At 39.0% G+C, this 22,129-nt stretch overlaps 1 protein-coding gene across 5 annotated transcripts in view; it reads right to left on the minus strand.

Annotated features, from left to right (window-relative positions):
• LOC133531126 (RNA polymerase-associated protein Rtf1) overlaps positions 1-22,129 on the minus strand; it is a 65,936-nt gene that overhangs the window by 43,534 nt on the left and 273 nt on the right. For all 5 annotated transcript variants that reach the window (XM_061869247.1, XM_061869249.1, XM_061869246.1 and 2 more), the window contains exons 2-9: positions 20,397-20,511; positions 15,692-15,895; positions 14,393-14,456; positions 11,715-11,834; positions 8,811-8,944; positions 8,018-8,125; positions 4,457-4,644; positions 2,887-2,998 (exon numbers count right to left, since the gene is read on the minus strand). In XM_061869247.1, the coding sequence (XP_061725231.1) occupies positions 2,887-2,998; positions 4,457-4,644; positions 8,018-8,125; positions 8,811-8,944; positions 11,715-11,834; positions 14,393-14,456; positions 15,692-15,895; positions 20,397-20,511 (1,045 nt within the window). The remainder of the gene's footprint in view (positions 1-2,886; positions 2,999-4,456; positions 4,645-8,017; positions 8,126-8,810; positions 8,945-11,714; positions 11,835-14,392; positions 14,457-15,691; positions 15,896-20,396; positions 20,512-22,129) is intronic.

Genomic DNA, 22,129 nt, shown 5'->3' on the forward strand with positions numbered 1-22,129 from the left:
GCACAAAACTGACTTTTATTACACGCGATACAAAGGTATAAAAATACTCCTACAATCCCTACTACGCGATTGAACCGCTTCTGGTTCTCTTCCGGTTGGTTTCTTCTTGAGGCTTCTGGTTGCTGGATCACTCGACGACTGACTACGATTTCACTCCGTTCCTTCCTCGCTTATATACGAATTTCGTAGAAAAGGAACACCCTTACGATAAGGAGATAAGACGCGTTTCGATTCGCTCTGAATCAAGCCCTCTGATTGGTCGGTTACTTAATTCGGCTTTGTTCGGGTCAAATCGTGTTATCTCGTTATCGCTTACATCACTATAATTCTCACAAATATCTAATTATCGACTTAAATGTTGCATAACACGCTAACTCGGTTACTAGGTCAGTGAAACAAAACAATAACACCTGTCCGACTTGCTTACTTCACGAATACAAAGCCTATTGTTCGCCCGCGCTCGGAACAATAGCCCGTTTCTCGACGGTTTACGGCATGCTATTATCTAATAGCTAGGATTACGATAACATGACCTATATTAGGGTGTTAAGCAATTCACGCTCTACGATTATACGTAACATTCAGTAGTCTAATTGAAGTAATTACTGCGATAATAACCTAAATATGTGCGTCTCATAGTACAACTGAGCGTAATCGAATTCTGTACGGGAAATTGACTGACCAATCACGATCGAGATTTTCTGTCTCGCTGTTTTTTACCTTTCCTTGTCTTTATTTGCGTGTGATTGGCTATAATTATGAACCAATGAATAAGTTTTCTTTATTTTCTTATTCCTTCGTCCATCTCGCTCTTCGAATAAGGAATTGGGATTTAGGGTTTGCGTGACCTAAATATCGAATAATACCTGATATAACTAACGATTACATAATTCTTATGTCTAATAACAATCTAATTATATATTTGCCCTACCTAACGGATAAAATCTTTATTTCGAATACAGCCTTAATCGTATTTAAACTTAACTAATCTTAGCGTCATCTAAGTTTTCAGTCGCGTCGCTAACAGCACTATTCCCTTGATTTTTCATATTTTTGTTAAGCTCGGTATAGTAGTATTTTTCTAAGATGTCAGTATTGCCTTATAGAACTATATAGGGCAATTCGGACGACTACTACTGCTCAAAATTTTTCGAGGAAGGCAATTTCCTCCAAACGTATACACTGAATCAAAAAACTTTCTTTGTAACCTCCCTATCCTTACTATCTTTAGGGTTCCGTAATCAACTTCTGTCTGTCTGTCTTTCTGTCTGTCCGTCCGCAGCTTTGCTCCGTGATGGTTAGTGCTATTAAGCTAAAAGTTGACATAGATATACAAATTAATATCTTCGGCCTCCCATACACATTAAGTGGGAATTACATTTTTTTTCGCTTCAATCCAATCGCGTAGGATCAAATGATGTCGCGGATGCGAAGCAACCAGTAGTGCGATTCGCACATTTCCAATTCTTAGAATTTTTGTTCTCGTGACTAAAATTATACCTGTACCCGTCATAAAGGAGAGCGGGCGCCCTTTTTGGTTCTCAATAAAAAATAATTTCAGTGCTTGACCTCCTCTTGGCCATGGTAAATCTCAAGAAACAAAATGATGACATCGATTCCTTTCCTAAAATATGACAATCAAGAATTTAGTGTATTTTGGGAAAAGGCCGTTTTGTGAATCAATCATTATGGGAAACGGGTGTTCTGTGATTGAAATTTAGGGTATTTTGGGAAAAGAGCCTTCTGTGTATCGGTTTTTATGAGCTTCAGTCCATTTGGAATTGGCCCATATTGAGGAAAGTGCAAATCGAGAACGGTTCATTTTGGTAACAAGTTCATTTGAGTTTCATTCGTTATGAGAATAGTTTGATATAATATTGGTAGTAATTGAGGATTGGTGTACTTTGAGTTTAGTGTCGCATGCACCGGAAAGGGTAATTCGCCACTAGTTGCAAATTTTCTATTTTTCGCACTTTTATCGTAATGTACTATTATAGTACATATGGCGCTAATTTACCGCCCTAGGGTTTTCACGACGACGCGTGCCTTATTTATTTTATGTATCTTACACACATGACAATTAATAAGGTCTGACCGAGATCTCGGTCTCGGCATTCTCGGCCTAAAATCGAGCCGAGATCTCGGCCTCGGCAGGAATCTCGGAATACTTATATCTGCTCAAGTTTTCCTAAAAAAACACCCGTCTTTATGTGTAATTTTAGCAATAAGATATAATAAAACTTCGAATGTCGATTTTTTTAGGAAAAAATGAGTTTAAGCAGATATAACAAAACACGTGTACATTATTTTTTCCTGTTTTCAAACATATACTCAGACAAGCCATTTACTAGCAAGTTGCTCGAGCATCACTTTCTATAGGAGTTAGAAGATTTAGTAACTTTTTAGTACTTTGGAGGACAATTTCTCCCAATAGGTTGAGTTTGGGCAGCTAAAAAAAATACGTGTCCGTTATTTTAGACCACTCTATAACATATATAAATATAAATCAAATCGGAACCGGACAGTTGGGCACCTTTCCTTGTAAGCCACGCGTTGGTTGTACCGCCCGGTTGGTGTGACGTTTTTTGTGATTTTTATTGGTATTGTATCCACATTTTAAGCCAATTACTTATCAAATACTATAACTCTGTATCTTTAGGTATTTAAATAAAAGTAAACAAACAATTTGTAAAATTTCGGGTAGTTATAACATTTATTGGTTAACCAACCAAATACAAAACCGCCTGGATCTGTCACTAAACGACCTGACTTTAACCTACATTATTTGATCATGTAATGTTTTCATCTACCCTCAACTGGCTCAAGGAGAGATTTTGTTTACTTTTATTTAAATACCTAAAGATACAGGGTATAGTTAAAGCTCACCTTGTGACTTGTTATCATCCGAGTCAGATCCCGAGTCGTCAGAATATATGTCTGATGCCTTCAATTTGACGCTCTGTTTGCTCGAACCGCCTATCAATTCTTCGTCTGCATCCTATAAATAATCACGTTATTTATTTTACAGTACTTTATAGCACTAGTGCGAAAATTAGCATATTACGTTACTGTGTCGAACATTTAAAGGGCTATATGTACTGTAAAACGTTGTACGATACATGTGCGACGAATAGGTAATTCGCAACTCGTGTCGATTTAAAACACTCCCTTCGGTCGTGTTTTAATTTATCGCCACTCGTTTCGATTTTTCTATTTTTCGCACTTGTATCGTAATGTACTATTACAGTACATATGGTGCTACTTTATCGCACTAGTGCGCAAATTAGCATAAAAGGGCCATATGTACTGTAAAACGTTGTACGATACATGTGCGAATAGGTAATTCGCAACTCGTGTCGATTTAAAACACTCCCTTCGGTCGTGTTTTAATTTATCGCCACTCGTTTCGAATTTCCTATTTTTCGCACTTGTATCGTAATGTACTATTACAGTACATATGGTCCTACTTTACCGCCGCGATAATTACGTACGTAACGACATCGAAAATTTAAAGGGCCATATGTCGTGTAATAGTATATTAAAATACAAGTGCGAAAAATAGGTAGTTCAAAACGAGTGGCGATAAATTAAAACACGATCGAAGGGAGTGTTTTAAACCGAAACAGTACATATGGCTCTTTACATTTTCGACATACTTACGTAATGTGCTAATTATCGCACTAGTGCGGTAAAGTAGCGCCATATGTACTGTAAAAAGGTTATGGGATACATGTGTACAAAGGTAATTCGCCACTCGTTGCAAATTTTCTATTTTTCGCACTTTTATCGTAATGTACTATTATAGTACATATGGCGCTAATTTACCGCCCTAGTGCGGTAACTAGTCCTATACGTACATATGTTGAAAATTTTGTATTGTACTGTAAAACGTTATACAATACACGTGGGAAAAGGTCGCCATTCGTTGCGAATTTGCTATTTTTCACACTTGTACCGTAATGTACTCATTTTGTACTGTTCTTGTTATCTTATGTCATTTATACATTCAAAGTATGAACATACATAATAGGTATGCATAAGACTGAAAAAATCCTCAACTCAAGTACAAAATTTGTACAAAAAAAACCAAAACGATGATGTTACGGGGTGGCCATGGGTGGTGAACGAAGGTGTATATTTATTAACGAGGGTTTTTTGACGACTGGTCTGGTCTAGTGGGTAGTGACCTTGCCTACGAAGCCGATGGTCCCGGGTTCAAATCCTGGTAAGGGCATTTATTCGTGTGATGAGCATGGATATTTGTGCCCGAGTCATGGGTGTTTTCTATGTTTTTAAGTATTTATAAAATATTTATATATTATATATATCGTTGTCTAAGTACGCCCAACACAAGCCTTATTGAGCTTACTGTGGGACTTAGTCTTTGTGTAATAATGTCCTATAATATTTATTTATTTATATTAAAACTAGAGCGTGGCGAAGGTTTAGTACTTACATCATCTTCATCTTTATCCTTGTCTTTTAGTTCCGCCTCCCGCCGCTTCCGCGCCAGGTTGTCGCGCGTGACCTTGGCGTCGCGCTGCGCGCGCAGCGCCGCCATGGCGTTCTGGCGGCGGTCGTCCACGTTGCGTTTCCGTTCCGTTTTGGCGCCGAACAGGGGGGAGGCCGAACGCTCTGATGGTTCTGTACAAAATATATTTTTTTATTTTATTTATTATCTTAATTGTATCTCTGAATACTTAAAAAGAGACATCTACCCTGTTATTGTAAAAATCATGTATGCTAACGAATAAATAAAAAAAAATAAAAAATTGTACTTAAATTGACATCGACCTAATTATATATTGTATTACCTTTTGACATGTAAAATTCGTAATTTTATCAATAAAGGAATATGAATATGAATATACTACGTCGGTAGCAAACAAGCATACGGCCCGCCTGATGTTAAGCAGTCTCCGTAGCCTATGTACACCTGCAACTCCAGAGGAGTTACATGCGCGTTGCCGACCCTAACCCCACCCCCCTCGTTGAGCTATAAATACATATTTGGAAACAATCTTACGCAGGACGACTTATTTTTAATTTATTCAGAAACCAAACAGTCGTATAAACATATCAACAATGCAATACAAACGATGTACAGTCAACCAATTAGAATCCTAGGCCACTATAGAACCTTGTCGCTTTAACTACTAGATACTTGACACGCATCACTCAATAAGCACTGTCGTAGAAGTCATTATGCCATGGTTCTATAGTGGCCTAGGAATAAAATTAGTTGACTGTACCACAACAAAAGGAAAATACAACAAAAAGACCTGAAGGTTCATAAATTATAAATTATGTTAGCTGAAATAATAGTACATTACGATACAAGTGCGAAAAATAGGAAATTCAAAACGAGTGGCGATATATTAAAACACGACCGAAGGGAGTGTTTTAAATCGACACGAGTTGCGAATTACCTATTCGCACGTGTATCGTACAACGTTTTACAGTACATATGGCCCTTTAAATGTTCGATACAGTAACGTAATATGCTAATTTCCGCACTAGTGCGGGAAGTTAGCACCATATGTACTATAAATAAAGTTATATAGCTAATGCAAATTTTTGAATCCGATAGAAAAAATAACTGATATATGTACTTATTACATTAAAACAACTTACGTTTAACTATATTATTTAGACTAACCAACGAATTTTGAAAACAATCTACTTCGAATAGATGTTTATTATAGTAACTAGGAACTCGTCTGAAAAAGGTATGCCTGGAATAGTTTTTGACCGAAAAACACAGAAACAGCGATCGAGGGCGTAAGGGGTGATGCGGACAACTGAAAGTAACTAATCTTAGTAGATCAGGACAATTGGCTACTTGACTGTTTTTTGTAAATAATGTCAAACGATCTTGATTTTCCTGAGGATCAAATGTCTATATAGGACTCATGGCATTTAAGCAACACAAAGGTCAGAAATGAGAGTTAAAGTCTGACGCTCGCACTCAACGATTGAAACGCCTCTAACAAAATGATAAGGTGATGTGACGTCACATCATATAAGTCTGTCCTAAATGTATGGAAGATCAAGGAAATTGCCATTTTGACCCTAAAATATTGCGTTTATGTGTATAGTTGTCATACAATTAATTTTTCAATAAAATGTAAGGAATCGAATCGTACCATTATCTTTTCTATTTTTGACGGCTAAAAAAAATTTTTTTTTGAGACTTCAGGGCCTTGTATTTTTCTATAATCTCAATATATTTTTTTAAATTCCACTTTTTTATAATGAATGGCCCACTTTCTATCCATTTAACTAAATTTTGTTATAATATTCAACATGTGTCAAGTACCCAATTAATAATATTTCTTTGAATTTTAAACAAAAACAACGAAAGTATATCGTACGGTTAAAAAGAGAAGCAAATAAATGGGTACTAGGTGACATAATTAAGTTAAATAATAGATAAATATATATATAGAAAACATCCATAACTCGGGAAAAAATATTATGATTGACTGGTAGAGAATGCCATGACGCATTATTTATGCGCGTATACTCGTTCGACCTTTTTGCATGTGCAATAAAATTTAAAACTTTTAGAACGGCATTCGACTTTGATCCTCGTTATTACACTGATATGTGTTAAATTTGTTAAATATCAAAACGTGACAGCTTACTTATTATTCCATTGCTGGTTATTAAAATGATGACTTAGAATGATATGTATACAACAATTTGTTTTTTTTTTTTAATAGACATCTAATGGACATAATATTTATGAATTATACGTAATGATACAAATTTATATTTTATATTTTGACAATTTCAATTCTTATAAACTGTTGTACCTGATATTAAGAACCACCACACCTGCGGCGAAAAAAGTGTCATCTCCGAGAGGCAATAAAAACCAAATGCCAACCCACGCTACCTATTCATAAAGACCTCAGTGATTTCGGAGAGAAACGACTCAAGTCCCGTAACCCGCCAGCTCTTGGTATGGTGCTGACAACGAGTGGGATATACGCGACTCATGGATGACTGAGTGGAATGCCCAACAATTGAAGGAAAAACAACTTTTCACACTCAACCCAAATAAACGTCCACCTGGCTTCGACAAACCGCGCCGGGTATGGAGTCAACTGAACCGCATACGAACAGGTGTTGGAAACTGTGCCCACCATTGGCATAAATGGGGCTGGTGTGACTCCCCTCAGTGTGTGTGTGGTGACCCCGAGCAGACGGTCGAACACATTGTTCTGGAATGCCCTCTCACCAAATTCAAGGGACGGATTGAAGACCTCGCGAACCTTAGTGAAAGGGCCATCGAGTATCTGAAGAGTGCAAACATCAATCTCTAGATTAATATCTAACTTAAATCCAGTAAAAATGCCATACGATAAATAAATAAATAACCTGATATTAATTATTGAATTGTCATAGCTGTAAGTAGGATTACATAATTACTCGTACTCTGTGAGCATGATAGTTTTGTTTCTAGTATTAAGTTTAATGTTTTTGTACGCCGTTTGGCAAAATATAGTGAAACTGTACATATATAAACTGACCACCAATGTAATTCTACCTATATTTACAAATAAAACACTTACTTACCGGGTCCAATGGTGTTCTAAAAGTTATAATCAAGTGTCGAAAGGTGTCAGTAAATTTACTGTGGTTAAGTTTTCTTTGACAATCCAACTCTATTTCAAATTTTCTTTGGTAATATGTAGATGTAATATGTATTTGTAAAATAGTCTTAAAATCACATCAAAGAGGTCAATAGTGTAGAGGTCATTTATATTTATGTATCATATTATTTATGTACGTATATTTTATATAATTCTGTGATTTTTTTTTTGTCATTTTACTCTGTATTCTGACCCTGCACCAATTAGGATCTTTCGGTTTGGCTCATGGTTGACTGGTAGAGAATGCCTTCTGGCATTAAGTCCGCTATTTGTACTCTTCATGTATTGTGCAATAAAGTTTAAATAAATAAATAGTGTGTATGTGAATTCTAGAAATATTATAATTAAGTAAGTACCTGAATCTTTAGGGTCGTCCAATATCTCTCCAGGGCTCGGCGGTGGTGCTTCTTTCTCTTTCTCCGGTTCTCTTTCCTTTTCTTCCGCTTCGGCTGCAGCGGCGGCGGCTGTCAAAATAATACAAATAACATATTTTTTTACTCGTTAACTGTAAATAAATAAATATTATAGGACATTATTATTACACAAATTGACTAAACCCCACAGTAAGCTCAATAAGGCTTGTGTTGAGAGTACTTAGACAACGAATTGAATTAAGATTTCGCATACCAAACTATAATTGGGTACTTCTCATGTATGGGCTTTCACTCAACTAGTAACGAGGCTTTCCACGGAGTTTCACCTTGCCGAGGCCTTATACTGAATTACGAGCATCGCGAAAATTTGACATACATTTGGCCTGTTTCTGTTTTCTCTGGCGTCCCATATCCTAACAATAATTCTAAGACGTAGAGGCTTTCTATGGAATATGACCTTGGTGAAGGCTTACAACGAATCACGAGCATAGTGAATGTTTCCAATGAAAGTCCTGGGCGAGTGTTCTGGGGCATGCTGCTAGACAGTGATGGCAGGTGTACTAAAATGTTAACGGAATGGTGGCCGCTTTCGGATGAAAGAAGCCCCTGGCGTCCGTTGGCTCGTTGGGTGGACGACATTTGGAAGATTGCGGGTCACTTCTGGATGAGATTGGCCCAGGACCGAGATAAGTGGCGTACTGGAGAGGCCTATGCTCAGCAGTGGGCGATAATGGGCTGATATGATGATGACGAGAATAGAGTATGTTAGACATACCTTTAGCTTGTTTTTGTTCTTGTTTCTGTTTCCTCTGTCTCCTGGCGTCCCGCCGGCGGGCGATCTCGCCGGGCGAGGCGGAGCGCTCCGTGGCCGAGCGACGAGCGAGGCGAAGTTTGCGCTCTATCTCCCATCTAGAAACATTATTCAAAATTCTAAAATTTAGAATAAATTTAAGAGTGAAAAAATTACTGTCTTGGGTGAGAAACCCACGGCCTCTGGATTGGATTGGAGTTCAAGTCTCACCCAAGACAGTAATTTTTACACTTTTAAATTTATTCTAAGCTTAATAGCATCGTTCGCAGCCGTTTTTGCTTAAAATTAATTCTAAAATTAATTCTGCAAGTAGGCCTCAAGGGCTCTTTTATAAGTCAATACAACATTTATAGCAACATCATATAGTGACATGAAAATACAAAAAAAAATATAAATAAAATAGCCAATACCTGGGTAGACATTACATTATAATAATCTTAAAATAAATAATTACTACAAATCAACAGAGATGTATAGTCTTTATGGTTAAAAATAATTAAATCTGGGGATGTAAAAGGTCCCCAATGTCAGAGATTTGGAGATGTAAAGTCTCTCCAAGTCTTTCTTCCTAGCGTTGTCCCGGCATATTGCCACGGCTCAAGGGAGCCTGGGGTCCGCTTTGACAACTAATCCCAAGATTTGGCGTAGGCACTAGTTTTTACGAAAGCGACTGCCATCTGACCTTCCAACCCAAAGGGTAAAACTAAGCCTTGTTGGGATTAGTCCGGTTTCCTCACGATGTTTTCCTTCACCGAAAAGCGACTGGTAAATATCAAATGATATTTCGTACATAAGTTCCGAAAAACTCATTGGTACGAGCCGAGGTTTGAACCCGCGACCTCTGGATTGCAAGTCGCACGCTCTTACCGCTAGGCCACCAGCGCTTCGTAAAGTCTCTCCAAGTGTCAAAATGAAATTTATACTAAATAAATAAATCGCGTCTAGACTGGTAAGCTAGCAGTCTCATAAACTAATGCTACAGAATACATAAGCTAATTAATTTCATTAATTAATTTATATTTTAATTATTCGTTGTTTGTAATATGGATATCTGGTCCGAAATAAAAGCTTTTTTTTATATTTTTATAACTAGTATGTATCCAATACTATAGAGGCCAGGAAACGAAGGGTTGCAGGCCAAGTAGATATAGACGGATATGCATATGCGGCCGGCAACCACGTTTTTCGCCGAGATATGTATGTTGCTTATCTCAAACTTGCAATGAAATAATAATAAAAATATAATAATGATGATTTTTTTATATCCCGATGTGATAGGTTAACAGAGTTTGTCAGAAAACAGACAAAAAAAATGTTAGTTATGTACAAAGACGTACTTATCCCCAAAAGGGATCTCTTCCAGCTAACCATTGAGAAAATGCGAACGAATAAGAATAGTAATACGTAAACGGAATTATTTAGGTATACCCGCAAACTTCCCTAGCAAATAAAATGTTACATAAAATAATAACAAACAATAAAATTTACGTAGAGAGAATTCGTGTAAAAAATATTTTTCTTAAACATAATCTGAAATTTATGCGTTAATGTCACAAAATGAAGACATGAAGTTGCTCATTTATGGCTCCTTACATTACTTCTTGGCCTAGGCCAAGAATTAACACTTTCACTGCCAAGAACTCCACTAGGGAGTTCTCGAAAACTTTGTTCACATGCCACGCGACTCCCGAGGGGAGTTCGTACTATACAATTATAGATGACTAAAGGCCATGCCATCCGACTCCTCTAGCGAGTTCTTACGAAACTTACGATTTTTCAGGGTTGTCAATATACCTCGTTTTTTAGGACTACAAAAATTCGTACGCAGCTTTATACTAATAGCTAGCCTAGTAAATAAAGTTTTAGAGTAGGTAGGTATCCGACATACCTCCCTAATATAATATGTATTTATGCTCACTATGCAACTAAAAATGCATGGCGTTGGCAATTTTGTCCTTTGTGACAGCCCTGGACTCCCTAGAGGAGTCGTCGGCATACGGCATAGAAATAAATGAGCTCCCCAGCGGAGTTCTTGGCGTGCAGCGTTGTTTAGTCGCCGAGTGCGCGTTTGGACTCCACGGGGGAGTCTTATATAGATGTTTTTTTTACGCCGGCATTCAGCGGTGGACTTGAGTTTTGGCCTGGCAATGAAAGTGTTAATGTAGGGAGTTAGTATGAAACGTACGTTATTGTCCTGCTGCTCTAACTTTTTAAATTTGCTCACTAAGATTAGACTGACAAAGGAAATATTACATACAGCCAACGACCACTCTCTGTAAGCATACTTGCGACATTCAAATTAAAAAAAACAAAAAAAAAATCTATGGTACTATATTTATAGGCGGTTAAACATGGTGCTCGAATAGCTTTTTCAAATGTCAAGTTTAAACTTATTTACTTGGTTACTTAGTAGTTATTTTAATTATAATATTTTCTTACATTGTTTGAGAAAAGCACTATACAATCCTTGGCCGGAACAGGGATTGCAAGACTCGCTTTATCAGGCCTCGTCTACGACTCGGCCGTCTACCGCAATCTCGTCCAGCATTCCCTTACTCCACGGCCTCTGCAGTAATGTACTACATTGAGCACTCACGTTAACATGTACCGTAAAACTACCCAACTATAGTCCAATACTGCAACTATGGTCCACAAGTTCAAAAGGAAATTAAGTATCTATACCAATGTTCCTTGTGGTTTACTCCTAGTTTTACCTTCCATTTATAAACATACTTTGCCTTAGAACTACAAAAATATAGTAAAATATACTCCTGAACGAGAAAAATTGAGTTTATCTGTGGACCATAGTTGGGAGCTTTGGACTATAGTTGGGTGGTTTTACGGTAATTAAAAATAATAGAAACCAACCTGGTCTTCATAAGGTCTCTCCGCTCTATACGTTTGAAGATCTCCTGTTCTCTCTCCTTCTCTGACATGGCGGCGAGGCGCGCTCTGTCCTCTTCATCCCCCATTAGGTTTTCGTCGTACCTAAAGAATAAATATTAGGTATTAGTACTTTTGGGATAAGTTGCCAAGCATAACCTAGGGTCCCAGGACCTGTGGCAAATCCGAGACAACTTCAACTTCAACATTTATTCAGCAAATAGGCCACAAGGGCACTTTTACACGTCAACATGGAATTTACATACAAGCAAAAATTGACTAAGTCCCACAGTAAGCTCAATAAGGCTTGTGTTGAGGGTACTTAGACAACGATATATATAATACATAAATATTTATAAATACTTAAATACATAGAAAACACCCATGACTCAGGAACAAATATCCATGCTCATCACACAAATAAATGCCCTTACAAGGATTTGAACCCGGGACCATCAGCTTCGTAGGCAGGGTCACTACCCACTAGACCAAAGCGGTCAGTGTTTACAGCAGTGGTGGGCAAAGTACGGCCCGCTGGCAGTTCCAGCTAGTGTTGCTACCAACACTACTGACACACTACTGATACACTACTGAGTTCCTACGAACTCGAGTCTTGAGTCTGAATTTGCATAACTCGACTCGTTTTTACGAAACTCGGCGCTTAAATACTTCCGGGCAGGGATCGGAACCGGTTTTTTGCAAAAACATCGAAATAACCATATATTTCGGTTTATTTTATACTCAAAATGTAGGACTCAGTTGTGTTTTTAGATAACGACTTCGTATTATTAGATTGCCCGATTAGGAATGAAATAATTAACGAAGAACGAAAAAATACCGTTTTCGTTCCCATACAAAAAAATACCGGTTTCCGATCCCTGCTTCCGAGTCATTTAAGTCCCGAGGCGAGTTATTTATTGAGTCTTTTTAAAAAAAACTCAAAGGACTCGAGTCTTCGAATAAAGACTCCGTCAACAATTTCATAGGTTTAACCTAAATAAAAGTAAAGAAATTATGCGTTATCGTACAATATGTGTGCCTAATCCACGAATATTACTTAAAGACAAAGCATTTCGAAATTCAACAAACAAAAAAAATTGGGAGCTCTCTGAAAAGGACTCTAGTCCCTACAAAAGACTCGAGTCTCTAACAAGTTGAAAAGAACTCGAGTTTAGACTTAATATGTGTCTGAAAAACTGAGACGAGTTTCAAAGCAGAGGACTCAAAGGACTCGAGTCTTAACCAACACTAGTTCCTGCCCGCGAAAGGATTTTCTACGCCCCGCCACCGGTCCTTCGAAATAATTTGTATACAACGTGCTAAACCAGCCACTGAAAGTGGGGTGGGTACACGTTGTATATAGGGCTGCCATCCGTCCGGATTTTCCGGATTTGTCCTAGTTTGGACGCCGTCCGGGGGGGAGGGGTTTGTCAAGAAGTGTCCGGGGAAAACCCGGACACTTTTCATGTAAGGAAGCACATTAAAACTACATGTAAAATTAAAGGTCTTGTTTTGTAAAAATATTATTTTCGGATTCGTCCGGGGAAATAATGCGATTTACGCCAAATGTCCGAGTTTTTTTTTAATCTTTGGGTTTGGCGAAATTCGAGATGGCAGCCCTAGTTGTATAGATCATACTGAGCAACTGTTACTATGGGACCAACCCCGAAATCACGAAAAAAATCTTGTATGAGAGTAAATTTTTTTAATCGCGATTTCGGGGTTCCTCCCAATTTCAGTGGCTGGTGTAACAGTATGTATACATATAATATAATAATAATAATTCAGCCTATATACGTCCCACTGCTGGGCACAGGCCTCCTCTCATGTGCGAGAGGGCTCGGGCTATAGTCCCCACGCTAACCCAATGCGGGGGACTTCACATACACTTTTGAATTTCTTCGCAGATGTATGCCGGTTTCCTCACGATGTTTTCCTGCACCGAAAAGCTAGTGGTAAATATCAAATGATATTTCGTACATAAGTTCCGAAAAACTCATTGGTACGAGCCAGGATTTGAACCCGCGACCTCCGGATTGAAAGTCGGACGTCATATCCACTCGGCCACCACCGGTAACAGTATGTATAGACGACGAAATTATAAAGCGACATTTTGCTGCAATTCGGGCCCTCCTCTGCTATTTCTTGAATATGCCTTGAAGAAAGTTTACCCACCACTGGTTTACAGATTAGCAGATATTTTATTTATTTTGAAACGTATTACAGTCGAGACCAAAGCACTGTACAATGGGGTTGGCCGGTCGAAGTATTAAACAGATGGCGCCATCATAGCTTGCCCTGTCAATCCCTAGAATTGTGTCAAATTCTTGTTTTTTTTTTTTTTTTTTTTGTGACCTGGATTCCAGTACTTTAAGCCAAATCTCATAGAACAAAACTAGAGACAGGGGCAAGCTATGATGGCGCCATCTATGCAAACCTTTGACAGTTGCCAACCCCATTCAGATTATATAATAGGATTACATACTAGGAAAAACAGATCACAATCAACTTTCGTCCATCACCTCGCAATACCGCAGACACATCTGATACACAGCCGTCCATCGACTTGCAAACATATCACAATCTGGTGCCCATGACAGAAGGGAGTTCAGCAGCCTTAGAGCCCGCACAGCAGGCGAGTTTATATGAAGTTTTGTACTTACCCATCATCAAACTCCTCTTCGGAATCAACGGAATCATTGTCTGATGAGTGAGACGACACTTCACCTGGACAAGAGAACCATTTCAGAAGACTTACACATTTCAAGTCAAATTTAATATCACAGGGTACGCGTAAGCCAACAAACTTTGGTTTTTAGCTTAGGCTATAGACAGGCCAGATGACCGAACGAGATGCACTTCATCATCACAGGCCTTTGCGTCTATTGCAGACGATTTAAGCATTGCTGTTTAGACATCGGGCTTGGTGACTGTGGAGGCCGATGCGTGAGCGGCACGACCTCCCACATTTTTGGCAGAGAAAGCTCATGCCACCTGAGGTTCCAGTCCCGATTTGCTTTATGCACATTTTTTGATGCACTTATGGAGCTTTCAATAGGAGTAGCAGAGAAAGCGCTAATATTTAAGAGAGTAAGGAATCTTTTTAGGACAGTGTATACAGTTCTACAATAAGTTGCCAAGGGAAGCACTGGATTTACCATTTCCTAGACTTAAAAAATATGTTAAATCTGGTCTACAGCATAAGGCATATTACACAGTCGGAGAGTATATTAATGACAAAAATGCATGGCCTCCTATAAATAATTGAATGAATTATGAAATGTATATTGGTAGTAAATTATAATTGTTGAATTTTCTATTTTGTAATCCGTTATTTATTTTTAATTAATTTATTTATAATGTGCTTTTGACGGCTCAAAAGAGATTGTAAAATCCTACTTGAATAAATGACTTTTTACTTTTACTTTTTTTTATTGTTTCTCATAGTCTCTTTATTTTTTATTCAAAACCGTATTTTAGTATGGTTTGTGGTGGGCAACAAATAACCCGACCAAATTACGTAGGTTGCTTTTGGTATGTTGTCGGGAATGTTACGTGTTTTTAATTTTGTCGCTTTGCCCAAGTTCTTTCCCCTAACGGACGCACGCGTTATACATCTATACGACCCTACCATCTATGTTGACTACCAAGGAGCATGATTCATAGGTGTAACATAAGCTTTGTCACTATCAAACCAAATTTTATATTAAAGGAAAAAATGGAAAAAGTTACGCTTCTGGCAGGATTTAAATCCATGACCTCCGCAATCCGTGCGTTGCTCTTAACCAATTGAGCTACGGAAGCCTACCAGGATCTCGCAAATCTTTCCATTCCTTCCCTTATTAGACGGACAGGCGGACGGACTGCGCAGTCTTAGTAATAGAGGCCCGTTTTAGCCTTTGGGTACGGAACTCTAAAAAAGCAGCTAGAGGACTATTCCAGAATATTATGAAATTTCTCACCTTCTTCAGGTTCACTGTAAACATCCTTCTTCCCCGACCCAGCACTATCAGTACTCTTCCGGACCTCACTTTTCTTCGGCTCCGACTTCTTCCGGTTGTCATCTGAATGGTCCGTCGAAGCTTTCCGGGAGTTCCGGCCTTTCTTTGATGAGGAACTGTCTGCGTCGCTGTCGGAGTCTGAGCTGGATGATGATGATGATTTGGCTAAAAGGAAGATTTTGTTATTATTTGTCAAAAAAATAGTCCTAAGTTTTTGCTATAAATTTACTGAATATGGAGCTAAATAAGAATATCAGCGCTGGTGGCCTAGCGGTTCAAACCCCGGCTCGTACCAATGAGTTTTTCGGCACTTATGTACGAAATATCATTTGATATTTAACAGTCGCTTTTCGGTGATGGAACACATCGTGAGGAAACCGGACTAATCCTAACAAGGCCTAGTTTACCCTTTGTGTTGGAAGGTCAGATGGCAGTTGCTTTCATAAAAACTAGTGCCTACGCCAAATCTTGGGATTAGTTGTCAAGCGGACCCCAGGCTCACATGAGCCGTGCCCGGGTGGCCGGTGGCCGCGACAACAAGGAAGAAGAAGCTAAATGAGAATCGCATTTAACAAATTTGAAAGATCTGAATTTTACTGAATCTTCTGTTTATCCAATATATTTGTGTAAACTGTAAGTATTTTGTGGACCTTTAGTCTGAAATAAATGGTCTGGGCTGGTTTGGGTTGTCCACAAAATATTTTACAGTAGACACAAATCGAGACTTCTATGAAGAAGTCTACTACAATCTTGTCCCGTCTTCTACAATCAAACTGTTTCTGTTTAGTCCTATGGTTGGCTGGTAGAGAATGCCTTATGGCGGTAAGGTCTCCATTTGCACTCTTCTTTTGTTAAATTGTGCAGTAAAGTTTAAATAAATAATAGTTAGCAAAGTGAATATGTAGGGTCATACTAGATGCAAAGTTATCATAAAAATATTTCATTGTCATAAAATGAGGCTGTCAAGCATAATCATTATTATTGCAGCCTGTGTATTTCCATAGTTCTTACAATTATTATAACATAATCATACAGTGTGTCCCTAGCCATTGGACAAAGCCGAAATGTACATATGCATTAGGGTATTTAGAACCAGTGTACAAAGTTTCATATATTGAGGTGCGATCGTATGGATGGCCGCAAACACGGCGGCACGCTTTTAGTGGCCGCACCTCGAATCGAGATAAGGCGAGTGACTCATGACGTCAACTTAAACGATCGTGCATTTGAACTTGTGTGTGCAACCGTAAATTTATATAGCAAATTCTTATTCGCTGTCTGTGTAGTTTACATTCCACCCCGCTCAGATGAGAATGAATATATGATTATGTTTAATTTAGTGGAAACTCTCTGTGTTAAGTATAAAGGAAACATTATTGTTTTGGGTGATTTTAATTTATTTTCATGTAATACTAGCATAAATAATTACTATGACTATTTTGTAGCCTATTGCGATTTCATTCAGGGAAACAAAGTGGCAAACTGTGATGGGAGACAACTCGATCTTGTGTTGAGCGGGGGGTCCGTTCCAGGGAATGTATTGGTGCATGCAGCCTGTAATGACGATAGTTTACAACCTGTAGACATGTACCATCCACCGTTAGTGGTGTGCGTGTCAGCGACTATTGCTGCTCGGATCGCTGCCGCCGGTGAGGCTTGCACCCGGGCGCCGCGAGATGAAAGCACGATAACTCATGGCACCCATCGCTCGTTTGCGGTGCGTGAGTGGAATTTCTACAAGGCCGATTATCACACGCTGTATCACAAATTAGGGTCTATTAATTGGAGTGATATTTATACTATTAATGAGCCTGATCTAGTTCTATTGTTTTTCTACGACAAAATTACTGAAATTCTAGATGAATGCGTTCCGATTAAAAAGCAAAAGTTTGCAAACACTAGGTATTCGTATCCAGAATGGTACACAGCTCAAATTATTCGCGACATCAAATTAAAATATAGGCTTCATAAGAAGTTTAAATCGAGTAAGTCTAAAGAGGTTTACGAGGAGTTCTCTAGGTGTCGGGCGCACCTAAAATTAGCCATTGCGGATGCTCATGATCAATACCAGGACCGTGTACAAAAACAGTTGACATTTGATCCGAAATCTTTTTGGCGATTTTTGAAGTCTAAACGGTCCAAAGGCTCTGCTTATAAGCTAGTTAAGGAGGGTCGGACCCTTTCGGAACAGGAATGTGCCGACGAATTTTCTAGGTTTTTTTATTCCGTCTTCAATCAGGTGCCGGCTAAGCTAGACTGTGTTGCGGCGGATGCGGCTGCAGGAGCGAGCAGTGCACGAGTTCACATCGAGCATCTAGAGGTGGGAGACGTTCGCCAGGCATTGGCGCGACTTCCGGCTAAGCGTTCAACAGGCCCAGATGGAATACCAGCATTCCTCTTGAAGGATTGTCGTTCGACGCTAGCCGACCCATTATGTCATATATTTAATGTCTGCATTAGATCCGAGATATTTCCTGAAAGATGGAAAGTGACTAGGGTGGTACCTGTTCCGAAGGGAGGTGGTGGACCCGAGGCCAGTAACTACCGGCCGGTAGCGGTACTGAATGCACCAGCCAAAGTCTTCGAGTCTGCATTACACAAGACCCTTTATTCGCAAGTGAGTTCTCAACTTTCAGAGGCTCAATATGGGTTCCGAGCAGCGCGCAGCACTACAGGAAACCTTTTGCATCTAATGACCCTAATAGTTCCGGCAGTGGATGCAGGTCACCAGGTAGACGTAGCATACTTCGATTTCCGTAAAGCATTCGACACGGTAGACAACGATATCTTGTTGACGAAGTTTGCGAGGGCCGGCTGTACGCCACATACCCTAAAGTTTTTTGCTAGCTATTTGCGCGATAGACAACAGTATGTGGATTGCTCTGGCAGCAAATCTCGGCCGTATTACGTAAGGTCAGGTGTAAGTCAAGGCAGTAATTTGGGGCCGTTGGGATTTATCCTAATGATTAACGATCTTCCTGACGTAGTGATGGATTGTACCTGCCTCTTATTTGCTGACGACTTAAAACTGGTCCGAGTGGTTAGGGATATCTCGGATTGTCGTAAATTGCAGGAGGACATTGACAATGTTGTCCACTGGAGTGTAGACAATAAATTATACTTTAATGAAGACAAGTGCACGGTAATTTCATTTAGTCGTGCACATAGGCCAATTAACTATCTCTACGATATCGGTGGAAAGCCAATGCAGCGAGTGTCGGAGGTGCGCGATCTCGGGGTCCGCTTAGCTGCCGATTTGTCAATTCGTGATCACGTTATTGGTGTCTGCAAGAAAGCATTTCGTAACCTCGGTTTCTTGATGCGACAAGCAAAGGACTTCACAAACATCGCAGCGATCCGAGCAGTGTATGATGCCCTCGTGAGAAGCCACCTTGAATGTAACGCGGTAATTTGGAGTCCACGCGAAGCTAAATACAAAATCATGATGGAACGCATTCAAAATAAATATGTTAGGCTCCTTTACTTAAAGCTATATGGCGTATATCCGGGGTATCCCTTGCTGTATCCCACGCTGTTCGTGCTGGGAATGATAGGGTATAGCAAGCTAGAGGTGAGGCGGGAACTTGCCCTCGCTTCATATGTAGTTAGGGTGATGAGAGGCGAGTTGTGTAACCCCGGGGTCCTGCACGCCCTGGCGCTGTACGTGCCGGACCGGCACGTGTGGCGTCGCCGCCGCCCGCCGCTGCTGGCCGTACCCCTTGCTCGCACAAAACTGCTGAGGGAAGCCCCGCTAACGAGGGCCATTCGCACTATCAATAAACTTGCGTTGAAATTGGACATATTTACGTGCTCTCTGAATGATCTCACAAAGGCTGCAATGATAACATTAGGTTAAGTTTATAATTATATAGTCAATAACTCTGATTATTGGTTTGTCGCTTATCTATCGCATTAGGCTAAACCTGTAATGATAGATTTAAGTTTTATTAATAAATAAATAAAAAATAATAATAATAATAATAACAGCCGGTGTAGCGGTTTCGAAGAAATTAACAAATTACCAATTTTTACTTTGGAGCAGCCTGTATGTGTTAGTAGCTCCTAAGGTAATATCCTCAAAGAATAGTATGCAACCTTCTTCAGCCTTTTTGATTATCTTTTTTATTTATGACACTAAGAAGCTTCTGACTCTCGAAATATGTCATCATTATCAAATATTTCGAACAAACTGTCAAAAACACTGCCAAAGATTAACACAGTGTTTCTTTTTGTTGCCGATTATTGCAAATAACGCATGTTCGAAAAAAATATTTTTTTATCTTTTGTTCTAATTAAAAAAATATTAACGTTAGAGCATTCCTGAGAAGTAACCCTACGTGGGATTTCAGGGTTTGTCCAATGGCTAAGGTCACCCTGTATAAGAATATAACCTAATACTTTATTTGACAAATTGTGATACTTGATTCGGTCAAAAGGTCTTCATTTCAGCATGGGTAAATTGGTTTCTTATGTAATTCTCTACAGATTCGCAATTCTCAACCAATTCTTGTGAAATTTTGTGAGCAGGTTCAATGTTTCAATAGTTTTTTTATCAATTCAGTTTTTGGATTTTATTCAAAATGGCGGTGCCATATATTTATTCAGTTAAAAGCTATTCTCGTGAGTTCTATAGCTCACAGAGCCGCTAGTATTAAATGGTACTTACAGTTTCTTCTGCTGCCTCCCTCATTATCAGATTCACTGTCCGAAGACTTGCTGTTGAACTTGGCAGGCGGGGATTCTCCCGGCTTCTTTTTCTTTTTTGCCAAGTTTAGGAATTGCTGATGGATAAACAATAAAATGATTAATGACTTATTTCTACTAGACACTTTAAAATTATAATCCAAACTGGCCAGACATTAGTGAAATTCAGGTAACAGGTCCTCACAGAATAAGTAATAGTACTATTGTACAGAAAATAAACTTCCTACAAAACCAAACATTGACAGTGATTCAGGGATGAATCATGCTGTTCTATTCTAATGTACGGCACTATCCCTTTTTGGCCATTTAGGGTTGTCAAAATTCAGGTCATTATCTTATCTGAGGTTGTGTATGCAAAGGGACATCAAGTTGTGCCAACCCTAATAATTGATCAAAGCAATGCTGAACTAAACAGAACGGAGAATGCCCGAAAGGAACAATTTTGTCCCCCTTACAGAATCTACAACCCACAAGCATATCCTCTAGCTGTCTAGACATCAAGACTTGCCAAGACAAAATGCAATGTTGCTTTGTCAAAATAAAGGTTCAAATTAGAACGTAACAGGAGACCTTTTTATAAGCCTCTGGGCCAGTAGTGGATATCGCTGAGTTAAGCAGTTCGGTCTGTGAAGAGGTGCCTGGCTGAAGGCAAACACATATACTCCTACAATGCCTCGAGTAAAATAACAAGCAAGGCTTCGGAGTATTTAACAACCGGAGTTGCCTTTAAGAGCTTACCCCTCTGTCTAAAACCTTAACCAACTATCATATGTATTGTATGGGCTGATGTTTATCTGACATGGCTAATTTTATGTCTCATATAAATAGCCACATTTGATGTGCCCCTCCCCCCGCAAAAATAGGCAGACCGTTTTGTATCGAAAATTGCAGACAGTTAATAAATCCTCCAAGAGCAAGGCACACATCCACCGCCCAAGCTGCCTCAAGAGGTGGGTAATTATTTTTAAACCTGCTTATTAACCACAGATTAAGCATAGTTAAAGTCCCCATTTTATTCTGTTACAGAAACCAGTAAAACCCAGTTAAGTGTCTAGATTCCTCAATACCCTTTACTATTAACAATTCCTAGGGTTCTGTGCACCATTTTCATTGGAAGATGTGCTGCCATCTAGCCTGATGACCTGTTTATCGAGATTACCTATCCCAGTATGAAAAACCCTGCTACAAATTAATGAACACCATATTTTTAATTTATGTATTGAGTTTGTGGAAGTATTTAAAGCACATATTATTCATAACCCAATTTATCAGTTGACAAAGATTCTTTAAGACTGTCTATAGTACAGCATCCACTATTTGCAAAAAGTGAAAGTCTACTTACATAATAGAAGAGTGCAGAATTCTCTTCATCAATGAAAATCGCATGTCACATCAATATTGCGAAAAGTAGATATTTTTGTCATTACCTCACCCTCAATACGTGTTAAAGGACTTTTAGCAGAGGTTATACGTTGGTATGCGGCATTTTATAACAAACATCGAATGACTCATGCGATTTTGATTCCATTACAACTCGAACAAGACAAAAATAACGATGTTTTCTACGCCATAACACAACCATGTTTTGATGCTTGTTTCTTCGTTAAAAGCTACAATCCAAGGTATTTTGTAAAAAACTGCGCATTAGACAAATTTAGGCGCGCTAGACATTGATCTTGGCCTAAATACGCAGAC

Source organism: Cydia pomonella, chromosome 24, assembly GCF_033807575.1.
Source record: "Cydia pomonella isolate Wapato2018A chromosome 24, ilCydPomo1, whole genome shotgun sequence".
NCBI lineage: Eukaryota > Metazoa > Arthropoda > Insecta > Lepidoptera > Tortricidae > Cydia > Cydia pomonella.